This window comes from Bipolaris sorokiniana, assembly GCF_000338995.1.
Source record: "Bipolaris sorokiniana ND90Pr unplaced genomic scaffold COCSAscaffold_5, whole genome shotgun sequence".
Classification (NCBI taxonomy): domain Eukaryota; kingdom Fungi; phylum Ascomycota; class Dothideomycetes; order Pleosporales; family Pleosporaceae; genus Bipolaris; species Bipolaris sorokiniana.
Window position 1 is genome coordinate 769,416 of NW_006911899.1, and position 18,070 is coordinate 787,485.

General features: G+C 49.6%; 6 protein-coding genes across 6 annotated transcripts; 5 read left to right on the plus strand and 1 right to left on the minus strand.

Annotated features, from left to right (window-relative positions):
• Positions 1 to 14: 14 nt before the first annotated feature.
• COCSADRAFT_25185 (uncharacterized protein) lies at positions 15 to 647 on the plus strand (the record flags this gene model as incomplete). Its single annotated transcript, XM_007700069.1, has 1 exon — positions 15 to 647. The coding sequence occupies one exon, from the start codon at positions 15 to 17 to the stop codon at positions 645 to 647; it is 633 nt and encodes a 210-aa protein (XP_007698259.1).
• Positions 648 to 766: 119 nt separating this feature from the next.
• COCSADRAFT_35601 (uncharacterized protein) lies at positions 767 to 3,316 on the plus strand. Its single transcript, XM_007700163.1, has 2 exons — positions 767 to 815; positions 969 to 3,316. Exon 2 carries the CDS (start codon positions 1,186 to 1,188, stop codon positions 3,190 to 3,192), a length of 2,007 nt encoding a protein of 668 aa, XP_007698353.1. The 5' UTR covers positions 767 to 815; positions 969 to 1,185; the 3' UTR covers positions 3,193 to 3,316.
• Positions 3,317 to 3,420: 104 nt separating this feature from the next.
• Positions 3,421 to 4,877, plus strand: COCSADRAFT_139656 (uncharacterized protein). Its single transcript, XM_007700481.1, has 3 exons — positions 3,421 to 3,805; positions 3,885 to 4,113; positions 4,170 to 4,877. The coding sequence occupies exons 1-3, from the start codon at positions 3,743 to 3,745 to the stop codon at positions 4,715 to 4,717; spliced, it is 840 nt and encodes a 279-aa protein (XP_007698671.1). The 5' UTR covers positions 3,421 to 3,742; the 3' UTR covers positions 4,718 to 4,877.
• Positions 4,878 to 4,953: 76 nt separating this feature from the next.
• Positions 4,954 to 6,273, plus strand: COCSADRAFT_114480 (uncharacterized protein). The gene is made up of 2 exons (XM_007700482.1): positions 4,954 to 5,377; positions 5,446 to 6,273. Exons 1-2 carry the CDS (start codon positions 5,101 to 5,103, stop codon positions 6,060 to 6,062), a joined length of 894 nt encoding a protein of 297 aa, XP_007698672.1. The 5' UTR covers positions 4,954 to 5,100; the 3' UTR covers positions 6,063 to 6,273.
• A 2,208-nt stretch (positions 6,274 to 8,481) lies between these two features.
• COCSADRAFT_354769 (uncharacterized protein) lies at positions 8,482 to 12,101 on the plus strand (the record flags this gene model as incomplete). The annotated part of the gene is made up of 8 exons (XM_007700483.1): positions 8,482 to 8,761; positions 8,820 to 9,359; positions 9,410 to 9,680; positions 9,734 to 9,816; positions 9,876 to 11,305; positions 11,358 to 11,686; positions 11,743 to 11,824; positions 11,883 to 12,101. 8 exons carry the CDS (start codon positions 8,482 to 8,484, stop codon positions 12,099 to 12,101), a joined length of 3,234 nt encoding a protein of 1,077 aa, XP_007698673.1.
• A 1,392-nt stretch (positions 12,102 to 13,493) lies between these two features.
• On the minus strand, positions 13,494 to 15,785 carry COCSADRAFT_170042 (uncharacterized protein; the record flags this gene model as incomplete). Its single annotated transcript, XM_007700484.1, has 4 exons — positions 13,494 to 13,544; positions 14,054 to 15,235; positions 15,298 to 15,416; positions 15,749 to 15,785. 4 exons carry the CDS (start codon positions 15,783 to 15,785, stop codon positions 13,494 to 13,496), a joined length of 1,389 nt encoding a protein of 462 aa, XP_007698674.1.
• Between the last annotated feature and the right edge of the window lie 2,285 nt (positions 15,786 to 18,070).

An 18,070-nucleotide genomic window follows, 5' to 3' on the forward strand; every position in this document is an offset into this window, starting at 1 on the left:
GAATTGCATCCACCATGAACGCACTGGGTGACCTGTCTCCCACCCTAGATCCAACCCAGCTTGCCGCGGGGCAGGCGCCTCCAACCCCGCCTCACGAGAACGCCCTCGACGATGTGTATGGCTCTGCGCCTTCGTCCCCAGTCCTCTCTGCACATGCCCCGCAGGCACGGCGCCATGAAATCCTTTCCGACCTTCCCTCTCGTCAGCGCGCCCTGGATACGGATGCCTATCGAGAAGGCCTAGCAACTAGCAAGGGCCAGTACGTACAGCAAGGATTCGATGAAGGCTACTCTCTCGGGGCAAATCTTGGACTCAACACAGGCTACATCCTCGGTGTTCTACAAGGCTTTGTTGCCGCATGGAAGAACCATGATCAGCAAGCACACAAAAAAGCCACAGAAATCTACGACACGGCTCAGACCGAATTGGCCATAGAGCAGCTTTTAGGCCAACAATGGGTGGATGAGGAAGGTATCTGGAAATGGGGTGTCGTGGGCAAGGAAGGCGATCCTACGTTTAGAGAGGTCGCCGCTCAGCATCCCGTGATACAGAAGTGGATGGACAAAATCCAAGAATTGGCTAAAAGGTGGAATGTGGATCTTAAGGCAGTAGACAAGATGCACGCTTTACAAGAAAATGAGGTTTGAGAAGAAGATAAAACATAATCAAATACACAGGACTCAAAGTCCCCGAGAAACAGTCTCTGCTTGGTCATGGAAGGCCTTGGCGCACTGTTCCAGTATAAGTAAATCAAAACCCTATCCTCGCTCTTGATCGGTCGGTCAAGTCGGAGATAGAATCGCCTAGCACTGATGGTATGAAGCCCACTTGAAGCTTTCGTTGCTGCTACAACATTGGTAGTAGTATTTACTTAATATGCACTACATTGTAGTAAATGGAGAGTTAGCGCTTTTATCTCATCCACTTTTTGTTTAAGATAATATTGTAGTGGTACTGATATTTTGTAGTAGCAAAGGCGGCTTGTTTTGGTCTGGGTTCTCCGGTTCCACCGATCGACCGAAAGCCTCTGAGATTCATTGACGTTGTTGCCTTCTCAACGCACGGACCAAGAAGCACCGAAAATGCCGTCATGACTATACGGCCAAAGACAAACTCCCGTTGCGACATGCTCACCATGCCAAATCTTACCCGTCTCGTTTTGCTTCAACTCTCCTCTTGACAGCCATGATACATGGCTTGTCTGCTCTTCACCGAGCACATGCACAAAACGTCACACTGCGATTGCTAACGTCAGCCACTTGCCCCACGCGCTTGTACCAAGCACAGCTTGCGCGCCGCCTGCAGACACAAGCATGGGAACCATTGCGCCCCCCAAACCCTGCCGACCTGCCCAAACCCAAGCAGCGCAAAATCAAGCCCCCTTTTACTCGTCGAAAATGGGTGCGCCGTCTCGCTGCTGTCTCCGCACTGCTAGGCGCAGGATGGGCAGTTGACCAGCAGTTCAATGCCTCGTCCATCACTCGCAGCCTGCGCACATTCAAAGTCGGCCTCTTGATTGGAATCGACTACAAGATCAACTTCCGTGCGCACCCACCGCTTGCCAATAGCATCGAGGATCTCCATGCCAGAAATGCGACGAGGGTCTTTGATCTTCTGCGATACAATGGCGGACTGTATCTGAAGATTGGCCAGGCCATTGCTATGCAGAGTGCCATCCTCCCGCCACAGTTCCAGAAGATGTTTCAGCAAATGTTTGACGATGCGCCGCAGAATGAGTGGTGGGAGGTGGAGCAGGTCATACGGGAAGACTTTGGCAAGAGCGTTGAGGAGGTTTTTGGCATTGGCTTCACTAAGCAAAATGGCCGAGGTATCATGGAGAAGACTGCTCGAGCTAGTGCAAGTGTTGCCCAGGTCCATTGGGCAAGACTGGCAGATGGAAGAGAGGTAGCCATCAAGATCCAGAAGCGAGAGATTGCACAACAGGTCGGATGGGATCTCTGGGCTTTCAAGGTTGTCTCCAAAGTATATACATGGTGGTTTGGAATCCCTGTCTATACCCTCGTGCCATACATATCAGAGCGCCTAATGCTAGAAACGGATTTTGAAAATGAGGCAAACAACGCTGTAGAGATGAAGACACTGGTATCTGGAGAGCCAAGACTTAACGGACGAGTTTACATACCCACCGTTTACCGCGAGCTTTCCAGCAAGCGAGTCATGACAGCCGAGTGGATAGAGGGGATCAGGTTATGGGATAAGGAGGGAATTACAGACAGCTGGAAAGGAGGATGGCGTCGCGGCAGCCCAGGGGCAGGCGGCGAACAACTGCCGCCTATCCCACAAGATGCGCCGGTGGACACTCATGCTCCAGAAGATGCTACAAAGCATGATTTCTTCAAGCCGGACCGCAGCTACTGGCGGGGCAAGGACGGCAAGGGCGGTCTAGGTGTCTCTCTGAAGACTACGATGAATACCATTGTAGATCTTTTTTCGGCGCAGATGTTCTTATGGGGCGCTGTACACTGTGACCCGCATCCAGGCAACATTTTCGTTCGACGCCTCCCCAACGGACAACCCGAAGTCGTCCTCATCGACCACGGTCTGTACATTCGCATGGATCCCAAGTTCCGCCTTCAATATGCCACGTTCTGGAAATCACTATTGGCTTTCGACAATGACAAAATCGAAGAGATTGTTAGTAGCTGGGGCGTCCAACATGCCGACATTTTCGCCTCTGCAACGCTCATGCGCCCGTACGAAGGCGGTGACAAGAGCGTAGCTGAAGTGCTCAAAGCCGAACGCAAGGGCAAAGACCAAGCCGAGCGCGCTTTTGAAATGCAAGCCAAAGGACGTGATGCGATCAAGCTTATTCTTGGCGACGACGCCAAATTCCCACGTGAACTTCTCTTCATCGGACGCAACCTGCGTATCGTTCAGGGTAATAATCAGTTTCTCGGCTCTCCAGTCAATCGTATCAAGATCACTGGCTTGTGGGCTAGCAGAGCCCTAATCGAGAGCAAGGATCTGGGTGTGGGTGAACGATGGAAGAACTGGATTCAGCATTTGCGCTTCCGTTGTGTATTGGCACTCAGCGATGCAGTCTTCTTCTGGAGCAAGATTAAGCAGTTGATTGGCGTGGGTCGAGGCATGGAAGATGACATTGAGGCGCATATGCGCGTTATGGCCAAGGACTTTGGTGTCGAGTTGAACCACGGCGTGTTTGAGGGATAGACGGTGATGGAGATTTGTATGAATAGATGGATGATAATAGCCGCTCTCCCAGAATTATACTTGTTTCATAGAACACATGTCCCTAAATGCGAGCCTCAGCTGTGTATGCAATGCAAGCGTTTCGAGCTGTCCACCACCATTACAAACGTCCAAGCTCGTGATGACGCGCCTCATGAATGTGCCGAGGTAAGTCGTAGAAGACGGTCAGACACCACCTTTCCACTGCAACACCATTACAACACCCATAGCCATCCCATCTCCCATAAGGCGCTCCACTCTCACATCATCTCACGTTTCTCGACCAAACTTCCCGTCGTTTTGCTCCACTTTCGACGCGTCCACGTGTTTTGCCGAACCTCGGCCAGAACGACTCGACTCGCTTGATTCTTGCGGGGAAAACAACGGGGATTACTATTCATTCGGGGACTATTACCATCATCACGTTTCCAGAGACCCAAGGGAAATCTCCACAGTTTCCATAAACCGCTTTGAGATAAACTTGCTTCGTAAATCTTGAGCTCGTAAAAGAAAACAATATCGACTATTTATCATGGCTTCCTCTCAATACTCAGACATTGTATTCGAAATCCGCAACCAGATCGGAATAATCAAGGTACTACCAGCTTTTTCCCTTGCCCCTGTCTATGCACATATGTATTATTAGATGTAAACATCATTAACACATATACAAGTTCAACCGCCCGAAAGCACTCAACTCATTCGGCGGCAACATCATTCCCGAAGTCATTGCCGCGCTGCGCGTGCTCAACGAACATCCAGATACCATCTTCACCGTTTTAACGGGCGAAGGACGGTTTTTCTCGGCGGGCGCGGATGTCAAGGCTGTTGCGGGGGTGGGTGGAGAGGCGTTTAAGAATGAGGGTGAGAACAAGTTGGTGCAGTTGGGGAGGTTTACTTATGGTAAGTTTGCTGAATCCGATATTAAGATTAGTAGTAAACCTAACACGTGTGTCTAGCAACTGAACTTCTACGCTCGATGATTGATCACAAGAAGGTTCTCATCCTCGCGCTCAACGGCCCTGCTGTCGGTGGCGGTGCAGCGTGGTTCCCTGGTATCGCGGATATAGTACTTGCTTCATCGACTGCATGGCTCCAATGCCCCTTTTCTGCACTCGGGCTCGTGCCTGAGAACGGATCTGCACTGTCCTTTGCCCAGCACATGGGCATCCATCGTGCAAACGACTTTCTCATGTTTGGTCGCAGACTCACCGCGCAAGAGCTGCTTGATGCAGGCTTGTACAACTATGTCTGGGACGCGACAGGCGATGAGTTTCAGAAGAAGGTTGTAGATTTCTTGGAGGACCAGCTGAAGGTTAATGATGGCAAGAGCATGATTGAAATGAAGCGGTTGCAGAACGCTCCGATTAGAGATGCGAGGATGATGGCGGTCGTAAACTCGATTGATGCGCTTGCGGAGCGGTTTGTCGAGGGTGCGCCGATGAAGAGATTTGAAGTTAAGAGGAGGGAGTTGGAGGAGAAGAGTAAGGCTAAGGCGAAGATTTAGAGTATAGAATCTGGGGTTGTTAGATGGATTGGCGGAAGCTTGTAGCACGTTTTGAAAGACCACACGCAAAGTCCACGAATAGATTTGAGTTTTTTCTTAGAGTCTGGACTAGGCTTAGATTATGTCTTGCAGAATACATCCGAGTATATTTGAACGGTGGTACAAAAATCTCCGAGAATCCTCGTGTACTACCAGACGGCGCCCCGCTTTAACCTCCACCCCTGTCAATCCGCAATCCCCCGCGTCTTTCCAACATCGCGTCTTGTCGTCCCGGGAGAACATATATCCAAGGTAGATGAGTATTCGAATCCTACCATAAAAATAGCAGCCTGTCAAGCTCAGAATCCCTGGTTCAGAACCCTTGATTGAACAGCACCATCACAATGGCACCAAACTGGGACAAACTCATCCGCTTCATTGCGACGGACGGCCGCGAGCTGCGGGGTCAACCAATCCTCCCCTCTGCCGACTTTGATATTGGGACGACAACCGAGGAAACAGGCTTGAAAGCCAAAGTCATCGACGTAAAAAACAATGACATCTTTGACCCGGCGACAAGAGTTACAGATGAAGAAGTGACTGTGAAGAAGCTTCTCGGTCCCGTGACACAGGATGAGGTCCCAATCATCCGATGCATAGGACTGAACTTCATCAAACACAGTACGTTCCCTATTATTCCAAGAGAAGCCACCACATGTAATCACTTACTGATCAACTGAGCGAAACAGTCCAAGAAGGAGGCCGCACACTCCCCCCCTTCCCCTCCACCTTCATCAAAGCAAACACCTGCCTAACCGACCACAACGCCCCCATCGTCATTCCCAAAATCGCCCAAGACAACCAAGCCGACTACGAAGGCGAACTCTGCTTCATCATCTCCCGCGACGCAAAAGACGTCTCCGAAGCTGACGCCTTCAACTACATCGGTGGCTACCTCTCTGGCAATGACGTTTCAAGCCGCAAACTCCAGCGCGACCCCCTCCTCGCCGGCACCGTCCCGCAATGGAACTTTTCAAAAGGCTTCGACACGTATGCGCCTCTAGGTCCGCAAATCGTCAGCACGACCGTTATCCCTGATCCCAGTGTTTTGCAGCTGCAGACACGTGTGAATGGCGAATTGCGACAGGATTCAGGGATCGATGATTTGTGCTTTAAAATTCAGACGCTCGTGGCGTATTGTAGTCAGGGGACTACGCTGAAGAAGGGGACCGTGTTTATGACGGGGACGTGTGCGGGCGTGGGGTATGCGATGGCGACGCCCCAGTTTTTGAAGCCGGGGGATGTGGTGGAGGTTAATGTGAAGCCGCATGTTGGGACGCTAAGGAATGTGGTTGAGTATGCTTGATTGGGGTTTAGGGGGTGGACGGAGGTTGGGTTAATGGAGAGCAAAGGAGTTATCTTAGGGGAAGAGGGAGAATTTTGTGATGTCATGCTTCAAACGTTTTGCGGATATCGAGCAGTGCATTTTCGAAGAGAAAGGACCGTAGTGCAAAACAATGAAATCTGGTCGAATGATGATCTCAGAGCACAGTGATCACTTCACCTGTGTAAACCTGCAAACGTCCGACCCGCACAGCTAACGAGGGGAATCTGTCATCATGGCCTATCGCCTCCTCAAACTAAGACAGTTCCAGGTAAAAAACTGGCAGTTTATCAGATACCTAGACAAGCCCTAGAGTAACCTTCCTGGGGATCGAGCCAACGTCCCGGCGTGCTAGAATACCCATTACACCGTCTACCCATGCGACATATGCTGTACGATAGGGCGTACGATGAACTGCACATCTTAGTTCCAGTCCCAACATCGGCGTATCTACGGGAATGAACAAGGACGCAATCTCCCTGCCAGTGACCCACGGCAAGAGTAACTTGTACCTAAGATCGTCGCTGTCCAGTTCCTGCAGGGCGTTCGCCGACCATAGTATCTACGCTGTAAAGCATGGGACCAAGACGGAATGCCTTACATACGGCTGTATGTGATACGAAACAATCACACCCGGGCGGCAGAGCGTGCTCTTGCACGTGAAGCGGACCGACTCTAGCATGGACGGTCCCAGAACCATTCTTTAGGAGAACAAAGTAAGAACCGCCGAGACACCAGCATACCATACATACAGAGAATTATGAGAAGCACCACATGGCATGATCGCTTCGATCGATCCCCCATCTCACAGGTTTCCCGGAGCGTATGCGCTGACTAACGGCACAGCCAGCCAGCCAGCGGGTCATACGTTGCATACTTACGTATGTACAAGTTGCATATCCCTTGCACTATGCTACAATCATGCCATCCACACACTTCACACACTCGCCGATGGGGCAACCTACTACTACTATCTACAATTGGAATGCCGAAGCCGATCGCAGACACCCCTTGCTAAAGCCGTTGGCAATCATGGGGGTCCCACCACTTTACGCTCATCTAACAAAGCGGTAACGGTAATTCAACTAAGAATGTTCCCACAAAAATCAAGGAAAGTCTGGGCACACGTCCCTACTAGCAGCTAGGGTTCGTGGGACAAAAGGCTTGTTAATCATCGCCCGGGTCGTATGCGGGTTGACCCACTACAAAAGCTGCCAAATTCCTACGTACCAACCATATCCCTCCTACTAGAACGTTTCATGTCGTTTTTGCACTGCCCTTCCCCCACCCCTAACCTGTTTTTGGGGTTGTTCGCGGGCAGGTTGACGATGCCGACGGGAACAGTTTTTTTGCCCTGCATGCTCGGGAGTTTCTTGTCTGTGCGGTGTACAGTAGTTAGGTTGCTTGATGACGCTTGGCCCGCCGCACCCCTTGAAAAGTTACCACGGCGTCGGTGGAGCGTACAAGTTGCTGCAAGAGACATATGTCAGAACCCTTTTTGTTCGGTATGCGGACTTTTTTTTTTAAAGGATGGCGTTTTTGGGCGCTTGAGGAGGCTGTGTTTGAGATGAGCTGAATACTACGTATGTGTGCGCGTATATGCGTGTGTAGGATTATATTATGTACACAAGTAGTCACCAAGCAAGCCACGTCGAGATCCTTCACCGAGGCAACCCTCTCGAAGCAGCAAGCCGTAGTCACAAGGAACCAAGTCTTACGCAGATGGCACTTATGATACAAAAATCCCAGAAGATGAAAAATCGCGCAAGCTTGGAGGGGAGTTTAGGCGGGGGAAGCTTAGTATGCCGTTTAAGAGTGTGGCTATGGCGGGCATTCGAAAATCGCTCATGGCTAACCACCAAGAGATTGGACTCGACCATCTTATCGGAGTAGCAACAATGCCGTGGCATTCGCCGCTGTGTAATGTGACAGCGGCCTGTAACTAGGCACGTCCCTGCACCGCTTCTTTTGCTCCTTTTTTCTTCTCTATCAAATGTGATGAGATATTTGTGCGTCCAATCGCGCCGAGCGGGCCCAGGAAAAAGGCCCTCAAGCATGTCATCTGCGGTTGCTGGTATGCGGCTATGTCTTGCTTGGTGCTTGTAATCATACAGGCGGGTTCGAACAAGGACAGGCAAGACAGGCAAGACAAGCGCTCGTTGCGATCCTGTAGCCTTGCCTTTTAGGCCCCACGGCGGAATACTACTAGTAGAATAGAAAAAAAGAATGGGCAAGCTATCCCGATGCTGGGCTGGTTGGTTGCATCACATATAAAATAAGTCCCTCACATAATTGACGAAAGCCGTTGCTTGACTGAACGCGTTCCCTTCTCTTTCCTTCACCTCTTCACTGTCATCTCTGAGAGCCAACCTGTTACCCAACCGCGCTCTCTGTCTCTCACATGGACAACGAAGAGAAAGGAGTTCCCCATGTTCGCTTTGGGGAGCTCAATCTCCCCGCCGAGGCAGATGGATACGTGACACACGACCGGCGCTATGAGCGGCCGTTGTCAAGACGGTCCAGCGTGGGCAGCATGTCTATTCGCAGCGCTGGAGGAGCCCGTACGGTTCAGCCAGAAACTGCTCTGCCCATCGCCTACCGCACACTGTCTATTGAGGTTGATGAGCGTCAACTTGAGAAACAAGTCGAGACGAAAAAGGCAAAGGAGAAAGCAGCAATTGGTGATTAAGGCCTTTTTTCGACTCGTCTTGTGCACAGTATACTGACCCTGAATTGTAGATGTGGCGGGCCTGGAATGGCACACTCTTGCCGTACCCGACCTGTGCCAGCGTCTTCATGTCAACACTGAGCGCGGTCTCTCCGACGACGACATCAAACGGCTCAGGAACCAGTATGGTCCGAACAAGATCACTCCTCCTCCCTCTGGAATTGTGGGCAAGCTGACTGGATACTTCTTTGGTGGTTTTGGAAGTATTCTGATCGTTGCTGGTATCCTGGTATTCGTCTCCTGGAAGCCACTGGGCGATCCCCCAGCGACCGCCAACCTGGCGCTTGCCTGTGTGTTGATTGCTGTCTGGCTCATCCAAGCGGGATTCAATGCGTGGCAGGATTGGTCGACGAGCAAGGTCATGGCTTCCATTGGTACTATGCTTCCAGATCAGTGTATCGTGGTTCGCGGCGGCTCGCAGACGAGCATCTCAGCTCAGAACTTGGTTCCCGGAGACGTCATCATCATCAAGCAGGGAAACAAGCTTCCGGCCGATGTTCGTTTTATTGAAGTCTCTGGAGATGCCATGTTTGATCGCGCTATTCTTACAGGTAAATTGTTGTCTGTGTGTATCTGTGCGACAGAGACTAACGCCTCGCAGGTGAATCCGAACCAGTGAATGCCACCATCAACCGAACCGAAGACAATTATCTCGAAACCAACAACATTGGTATGCAAGGAACGCATTGTGTTTCTGGTAGCTGTGTGGGTGTGTGTGTGGCAACTGGTGACGATACGATTTTCGGCCGCATCGCAAAGCTCACTTCGAACCCCACGACTGGCATGACCCCACTACAAAAGGAGATTCTGCACTTTGTACTCATCATCTCCGCATTTATCTTCTGCGTTGTGGTATTTATCATCATTCTCTGGTAAGTTTGTCTGGTTTGTCATTGTATGAAGGATCTATACTTACACAGTTCAGGGCCGCTTGGCTGCGAAAAGCGCATCCCAAATGGATCAACGTGCCCCAGCTCATCGTCAGTTGTGTTTCTGCAGCCGTTGCCTGTATATTTACTCCAGCTCCCAAATTTCCTGAATATACACTGACTCTATTTCCCGTCTAGTCATCCCTGAGGGTCTCCCCATCGCGCTCACCACAAGCTTGACCATCGTTGCCAACATGATGCGCAAGAACAAGATTCTCTGCAAGTCCCTCAAGACCGTCGAAACACTGGGCTCTGTCTCCGTGATCTGCTCTGACAAAACCGGAACTCTGACCAAGAACAAGATGGTGGTCACCGATGTGTGTTCTGTGGATAAAACGTACACTGTCGATGCAGCGCTCAGAGAAATGGCTGCGGCTGAGTTTATAACTGATGGTACAGTACCAAAGCCTGCCGCTATCGAACAGATCCACATTGTCGGTGGTCTCTGCAACTCTGGTGAATTCGACGCCGCGACCATGCACTTGCCTATTGCTGATCGCAAGATCAACGGCGACGCAACGGACCAAGCTATTCTCCGACTGTCCGAGTCCTTTGGCTCCGTCAATGAGCTCCGGAACCAGTGGAAAAAGACTTTCGAGATTGCGTTCAACAGCAAGAACAAGTTCATGGTCAGGATCATGGTCGCCGCCGATCAACCCAGCACCACCAGCGTCGGTACCCTCCTCGTCAAAGGCGCTCCGGATATCCTCCTGCCCCGCTGCGAACTCGCTCTCAACGAACAAGGCGAAGAAATCGTCATGTCGGATCTCAAACGCCAGTGGATCGAAAGTGTCAAAGACGACTGGTCGCGTCAGGGCAAACGTGTCCTCCTTCTCGCCCGCAAGCCCACCATAGTCGCGACCTCCGGAGCTCAAGAAAAAGACGTCCTTGCCTCGATTCGCGACGGTCTTACATTCGTAGGCATTGTCGGCATCGTCGATCCCCCTCGTGACGAAATCTCAGACGTCGTGCGTATCCTCCGTGGCGCTTCGATTCGCATCTTCATGGTTACCGGCGACTTCAAACTCACTGCGCAAGCAATTGCTGAGGAATGTGGTATCATTTCAAACTCTGCCATCGTCGATGATATCTCTGCTTTGGATCGCTACGGAAATTCTGTTGGCAAGACGAAGCAGGCGATTGTCTTGAGCGGTTCCGAGCTTATTACGCTCAACGAGGCCCAGTGGGATCAGCTCTGTGCGTACCAGGAGATTGTCTTTGCAAGGACTACACCCGAGCAGAAGCTTCGTATCGTCAAGGAGTTCCAGGCCAGAGAGAATGTTGTGGGTATGACGGGTGACGGTGTCAACGACGCTCCCTCGCTCAAAGCTGCTGATATTGGTATCGCTATGGGCGGTGGCTCTGACATTGCTATTGAGGCTTCCGACATGGTTCTTCTCGACTCGTTTGCCGCTATTGTCGAAGCAGTCAAGTATGGACGTCTTGTTTTCGACAACCTCAAGAAGACTATTGTGTACTTGCTGCCAGCCGGTAGTTTCAGTGAGCTCTGGCCTGTCGTTACCAACGTTGTCTTCGGTATCCCGCAGATTCTGTCTTCCTTCCTCATGGTGAGTAACACAATTCACAGTTTTTTTAAGCACACAAACTAATGTTCACTAGATTATCATCTGCTGTCTTACCGATTGCGCCGCCGCCGTCACGCTCGCATACGAGAAGCCCGAAGCCGACGTCCTGATCCGTCCTCCCCGCAACATCAAAAAGGACAAACTCGTCAACGCTCGCCTCATCTTTCACGCTTACTTCTTCGTCGGTCTCCTACAATGCTTCCTCGCCTTCACAATGAGTTTCTGGTGGATTGAGCGCAACGGCATTCCCTTCACGGCCATGTGGCTCAAGTTTGGAAACTACGATCCACAATACAGCCCAGAGCTCATAACCAAACTCACAAATGAGGCATCCAGTATCTACTTTGTCACCCTGGTCGTCATGTACGTTTCCCAACCACATCCAATTTTTCGAGACCAAAAGCTAATATCGACAATAGGCAACTTTTTAATCTCCTCGCAACACGTACCCGCCGCCTCAGCGTCTTCCAGCAACCTCCTATTTTCAACAAGGCCACTCAGGTACGCATCTCCATCTCCCGTTTTCTTATTTGTCCAGGGAAACTAACACACACCGCAGAACCTCTCTCTCTTTCCCGCCATGATCTTGGCCATCGCAGTCGCCTTCATCTTTCTGTACATTCCGTCTCTGCAAAACGTCATCGGCACCACCACTGTCCCAGTTGAGCACTGGTTCCTGCCCGCGGCGTTTGGCGCCGGCCTGCTGCTTCTCGACGAAGCGCGGAAGTATTGCGTGCGTAATTGGCCGAACGGCTTTCTTGCGAAGATTGCCTGGTAAATACAAGCGCAAAAGTTTTGCATAACTCGCTTGCAAACATTGCTTAGTAAATATGATAAAATAGACAGTATTGCGTGCGAAAGTAGCTAATTAATGGCCGGCTTGTGCTAATCGCGTGGTGAATGTGATACCCCATCGTCCCGTGAAGAAATGGAATTGTAGGCAGGGCGGGATGGAAATAGCTTTCGAGCAAATAGGCTAAATACAAAATGAACCAAAAAATTGAAGAGATAGATAGCAGGCGAAACACGGCAAGTTTTGTAGGCATCGGAGCGCTGTGCTGGGCTGTGCTGGGCTGTGTGTTTTCATTGCAACTGCAGTTCGCTGTGCTACTTCCTTACTTATCACAACTCGATCATCGCAACTGTAGTTTGCTGTTACTGTTCTGCTGCATTCGCTGCAACTACAGTCAGCGTAGTTCCTTAGTTATTGCCTAAGTACCATATAAGGATCCAAATCACCACGACCCGACATCACTCTTACACTCCCCGCCTCGCTAAACACCTACACTCCCCATGGGCAAAGTCATTTAATTAAAGTCGGTTGTCACGTATTGCCAATCACGTTGCAAGGCCCGACTTAGCCGATTCCCTTCTACAACATGATTTACCAAGGCCTACTGGGAGGTTAATCTCGATGCCATCACCTTTGGCAAGTAGAATGCTGAGATGGAGAACGTTGGTGCCATTCTGGACACTGGTACATCTCTGATTGCTCTCCCCTCGGCCAATGTCTGCATCCCAGGCATGTGCTCATCAGCCTCGTGTCGAAGGTAACTACTAAGTAGGCTAACGATTCACATGCTAACTGGGAGAAACTTATTAGTGGAATCCATCTTGCACAAAGCTAAACAAAAACTTGATACGCCTGTTCGAAAACAAACAAAGCGCGCGCACTGCTATCGTATCTATAACTTTTAGTTATCGCAACCGCGCGTCTGATAACACAGCTGCCGCACCTGTCTGTAGAGAAGAGGGGAGTGTAGGTGCTTAGCGAGGCATGGAGGGTAGGAGTGATGTCGGATTGTGGTGATTCGGATCCTAATATAGTAGGTATCGGGTGGCTGTCGGTTGTTTGTTAGATGCCCTGTTGGAATGCTTTGCGAGCTGGATGGCGAGTGAATGAACACGATGCCGTCGTCTTGCCTATATACTAGGCACGCATATAAGCCCTGGACACTGTCCGTCCCCGTACCCCGCGGGAGGTTTTATCTATGGACGTTGAATTAATCAACTAATCAACCCAAATTCAACAAAGAGCAGTGTAGGTGTTTGACAAGGTAGGGAGGGTAAGAGTGATGTCGGGTTTTTTGTGGTGATTTGGGTCCTGATATCACACGTATATACTATTCAGCTCCAGATACTGCATTACAGTATACTGTACCTTTTTAGATCACGCAGTGGCGTGGTGGAGCTGAGCCGCGATATTGTTATAGTGCCTTAGCTATATAGTTCAGGTTATGTTATGGTAACTAGTTACGTATAATGTGATAGGTAAGAATAAAAAGGTAATTCTTACATATAATAGCTTTCTGCTCACCTCTTCTTCTGTACTATAGGTGAATGCATACTCGTTAGTTAGGCCTTTCCGCCCATAACATCTCGCACCTGCCTTGTAGAATTAGAGGGTATAGTTCATCGCTATTACTCTGAAAAATAATATTCTATTTTAACTAATAAAAATATACTTTTGGTGTTGCGTGGGCGCTTTTGCGATGTTGTCTAGGTGGAGAGGCTACGGCGCTCAGTGGTGAAACACGATATAGTGAATAAAATAGGGACAGCGACTAGTAGCTCTTGTTTTCCTAGAATTGTATCAAATCCTTAGTTCTTCTCGAAAAGCTCCTGCCTACCTGCTCGTACTCCAAGGTCGAATTCAAACTTCTTAGGTTGCGTCGAAATCAAGTTAGCAATTATAAGTTGGTTTACTACTAAAATACAATTAATATTTACATTGAATCCAGAGACGTAATCGTACAGAGGCGGCATTATAACCTCGCCCTCAGGGGACATCTTACATGACAGATCACAGCACCAAGCGATTCTTGAAATAAGGATGTAAAGTGACTGTTCGGCAATGTTTAATCCAGAGCAAATCCTTCGTCCAAAGCCAAATGCACTAAATTTCTGAAGATTCGGATACTGAGTTAGAGGCTCTTTGAATGTTGGCCACCCTTTTTCGAGCCAGCTCTCAAGTCGAAAGTTGTCCGGATCAGGGTATCGATTAGTTCCCCTATGAATAGACCATTGTACTGGATGGAAGTTGGTGCCAGCCGGAAAGAATAACTTGCGGCCATCCTTCATTTCGTACACGTCATCTCGAGTAAGTGCATGAGGCAGCCCACCAGCTGTGACCAGTCGCCATCTGAAAACCTCCTTTGCAACCGCTCTCACTCGTCGAAGACTAGGCATATCATCGAATGATGGAATACGGTCATTTCCAACCACTTCATCAACTTCAGCTTGCAATTTCGTATACTCTGCAGGATGCGAAGTCATGGCTAGCATGAAACTCATCATTGCTGATGCTGTTGTGCCCGCTCCGGCCTCGAAAAGTGTTCCGATTGCGTAAGCCGCGTGATCGTCACTTATATTGTAGGATTCCCTACTTTTGTACCACTTGCCACAAAAATTATCTTCAGCAGCATCTGCGCTACTATTTGCGACACCCTCCTTTAGGGGCTCCCTGAAGAGATCGAGTTCTTCTTTATAGAGCCTAGCAGTTTCCCGTTTGAACGGAGCGAGAAAGGAGGGTAGATAGAGCAGAAAGGGTAACGCATCCACCAAATATGACCCAGGACTGGCAACTCTTTCTATAGTGTACACAACCGCGAGAATTTTCCTGACGAACGTCTCTTCACCCGTTTGAATCTGCTTTGAATAAGCTAAGCGGAGAATGAGTCCCGCTAAATATCTCTCGAACCAGGTCTCATATTTCTCCGGTACTCTCATTAAATCACGGACTGCTCGTAGGCTCTCCTGCTCTAGCAAATGTTGATATGTGACCGCAACGGTAGTGTTTGTTAAGGCATGCATCAATTTTCGTACACTTCGCCGTGTCTCTCCATATGGTAGAAACAATGATCTCAAGTTGCCGCCGACAAGTTGAGCCGCCATAGGCAACTGCTCGCGGTGCTGTAGATTGTACCTCTCTCTCGGAGTAGGTCTTTGGCAATCTCTTCAGTGGATATGATGACATGGTTGTGGCCCGCAATACTAAGTCGGAAGATATCACCATAGCGCGTACTCCAATTCCGGAATTTCAACCAGCTGTGATGACTTGGAATCTGAAGTAGGTTCCCAATAAGTGGTTTTCCTGGCGGACCATCTAGCAGTTGTGTACCTGCTGGCAAATTTCGTTTTGTGTGGAGATAGCTAAAGACGATAACAGCGGATAGTGCCACTAGCGCACTAACAACATCGTTTTGCTTTAAAAAAATGAATAGCGTAGAGGGAATGAGAATTGAAAAACGCGTAAGATGGGGGATGTGTGAGCAATGAAGTGTTTTCCTAGTCATGAGACTAAGTAATACGTGAAGTCTGATGAATTTCTAGATATTTGGTGAAGAGGGGCTGTGGCTGAACGGGGCGTAACTCATTCTACACAAGTCTGGCTATATACCTTCACCTTTAGCCTATGTAGCTCACGTTCTCTAATTAGATATCTATCCCGCATTTGAAGCATTATGCTAGCCTCGAGATCGATCTGAACCCCATGCTCCAGGATCCGGGCTCACTCGAAGGCTGATATGTCTGGCAATCCAAACTTCCGACTCCTCCGGCGTAACGCGCGTACTTCGGCTGAGTGCCAATACGAACAGAAACCGATAGTGCTTACTGGCGTTAACGTGAGGGTGTCGAAAGAGGGCATGCACAAGGGCTGAGAATGCTTGGGGCCCCTTTCATCGCTGTCTCGGTGCTTTAACTAGTGCCGCCCACCTAGAGGGGACATGGCCTCGCTAAACTCTAGCTATACTATTGGAGTGAGTGAAACTCGGAGATAATGGCCAGATGCCGCGGTTCGCATGGCAGCGGAAGGTTTTACGACAGCTGCATCTGCTTTAACTGCGTGTTTTTTATGTATAACTACTTACTAAGAACCCCTAAATTAGTGGGCTTTAGTCGCACCTTACAAACAACGGCCGCAAGTGTGTTGGACGGGATTAGACGATACTTCACGAGTCTTGGTTCGTACTAAGGCAGGTAGTCTTAGTAGTTTAATACTAATAAAGATAATGTGCCGGTGCGCAGGGTTACCAGTGACTCTTGTGCAGGGACTATGGTCTGACCTGATAAGTATAAAACAAGAACTTTTGTATACAATAGATCTGTATTAAATCCTTCTAGTTTATATTTACTATACCTTCTCTACTATACTCTATCCCTAAGCCTGATAGTACCGCGTGCGAACGAGAATAAAGGTAAAGGTATTCGTATCCACCGTAGTAGTACTAGTGGATGCTGCACACCCTACACCTGTTCAATAATTACGAAAAACGATTTCAAGGTAGAGACTCTACTTACTATACTACTTCCCTAATAGCTAAAACTTCAGTCGTAACGTATTAATCTTTGTTCGTTAAGGTATAGTAAAAATAAAGACTTTATGTTCAATTACGCGTATTTCATATATAAAATAAGCACGCTTTAGTGGAAGCATTTCGTCGTATGAACAATTAGTTCTCAGTAGGTCACACCTAGTTGTTTTGATTTTCTGATTTTACTGTGTGTATGAGAGGCTGCCGATTGATGTCGCCCCCCCCCCCCCCCCCCTGCCCAGCGACGGTTGTCGATTGGTGTCGCTCCCCCCACTTTCCAACAGCGGATAGCTTCTGTATCTGACAGTCGCTACAATATTTCGGCTGATATCGGACGCTCACCCGACGACACCAGCGGTGCTGGATAACAGCGAGGTAATTGGTGTCGCATGCATCCAAGAACCACAGGGTGCAGTGATACGCACTCAAAGGTGCTGTATTTGGCCATCTGATAGTGATTGAGTTGGTATCGCCGATGAATGACAGTGGCTGGTTGGCGTCACCCACGAGCGACGGATCCAGATGTCACTAAGCTGCCCGTTGTCGGACGACCCAAATAAGGTAGCAGGCAAGGTAGGGAGAGCGACACCAATCGACAGCCGTCGCTAGCCAGGTGGGGCAACCGACACTAATCGGCAGCCGTCGCTGGACAGCCACACTCGGATGTTAGACGGGCCTGAAGGCAACACCATCCCCCATCAGCCACAGTAGCTAGTCACTGTCCGTCCCAGCCAACACGTCACAGCCGGTGCTTCCATAGCTGGGTAAAGCATCTGCTCCGTATTCGGTGAATGGCAAGCAAAATATGCGCTCGACAGACTTGGTCAATCTTACTTTACGCTTTTCCCTACGAACTTGGTCGCTGAGTAGGGTGAGCGGTTGCTTTCAATGGGCCAACTGCCATGCTGCCTTTCAACAACCCCCGTCACTGAGATACACTCATCTGCAACATCACTTCCGGTAACACCTGGAACTGCCCGTGGAGCTTTCGATCAGCAGGCATACTATGATTTTTTTGTCCAGATACTACCTGGGATCTCCACATACAGATGCCCCACTTCCTTAAACGACATGCCACATGATGACATTCACCACCCACTGAATCCACTGCCCATATAGACGGTGGTACTTAGAGGCTGTTGGACCCACAAGCCTCATGTGCCCTTTTCGGCCTCACGATGGTGTGGCAATTCTTCTTTTGAAAGGTTCAAGACATTATAGGATCTTGGCATGTACGCCGCGTCAACATTGACCTGACTTGGCAGATGTGCAACATCTTCCATCCTGCTGTCGATCCGTGCCCCACATGTCGTTTGAGTTGGTGGGTGAGTTTGCATTATTTCCAATTGGTCTGTCGTACAGAGCTTCTACTGTTCACCATCTTGAATTGGTCACCATGGGACACTCGGTTCTAGCCTCCAGTGACCGGAAT

Bases quoted from the DNA above. Each gene is read 5' to 3' on its own strand.
- COCSADRAFT_35601 (XM_007700163.1), top strand. From the start codon at position 1,186: ATGATACATGGCTTGTCTGCTCTTCACCGAGCACATGCACAAAACGTC.
- COCSADRAFT_114480 (XM_007700482.1), top strand. From the start codon at position 5,101: ATGGCACCAAACTGGGACAAACTCATCCGCTTCATTGCGACGGACGGC. The intron at 5,378-5,445 runs GTACGTTCCCTA...TGAGCGAAACAG, and splicing joins ACTGAACTTCATCAAACACA to TCCAAGAAGGAGGCCGCACA.
- COCSADRAFT_139656 (XM_007700481.1), top strand. From the start codon at position 3,743: ATGGCTTCCTCTCAATACTCAGACATTGTATTCGAAATCCGCAACCAG. The intron at 3,806-3,884 runs GTACTACCAGCT...CACATATACAAG, and splicing joins ACCAGATCGGAATAATCAAG to TTCAACCGCCCGAAAGCACT. The intron at 4,114-4,169 runs GTAAGTTTGCTG...ACGTGTGTCTAG, and splicing joins GTTGGGGAGGTTTACTTATG to CAACTGAACTTCTACGCTCG.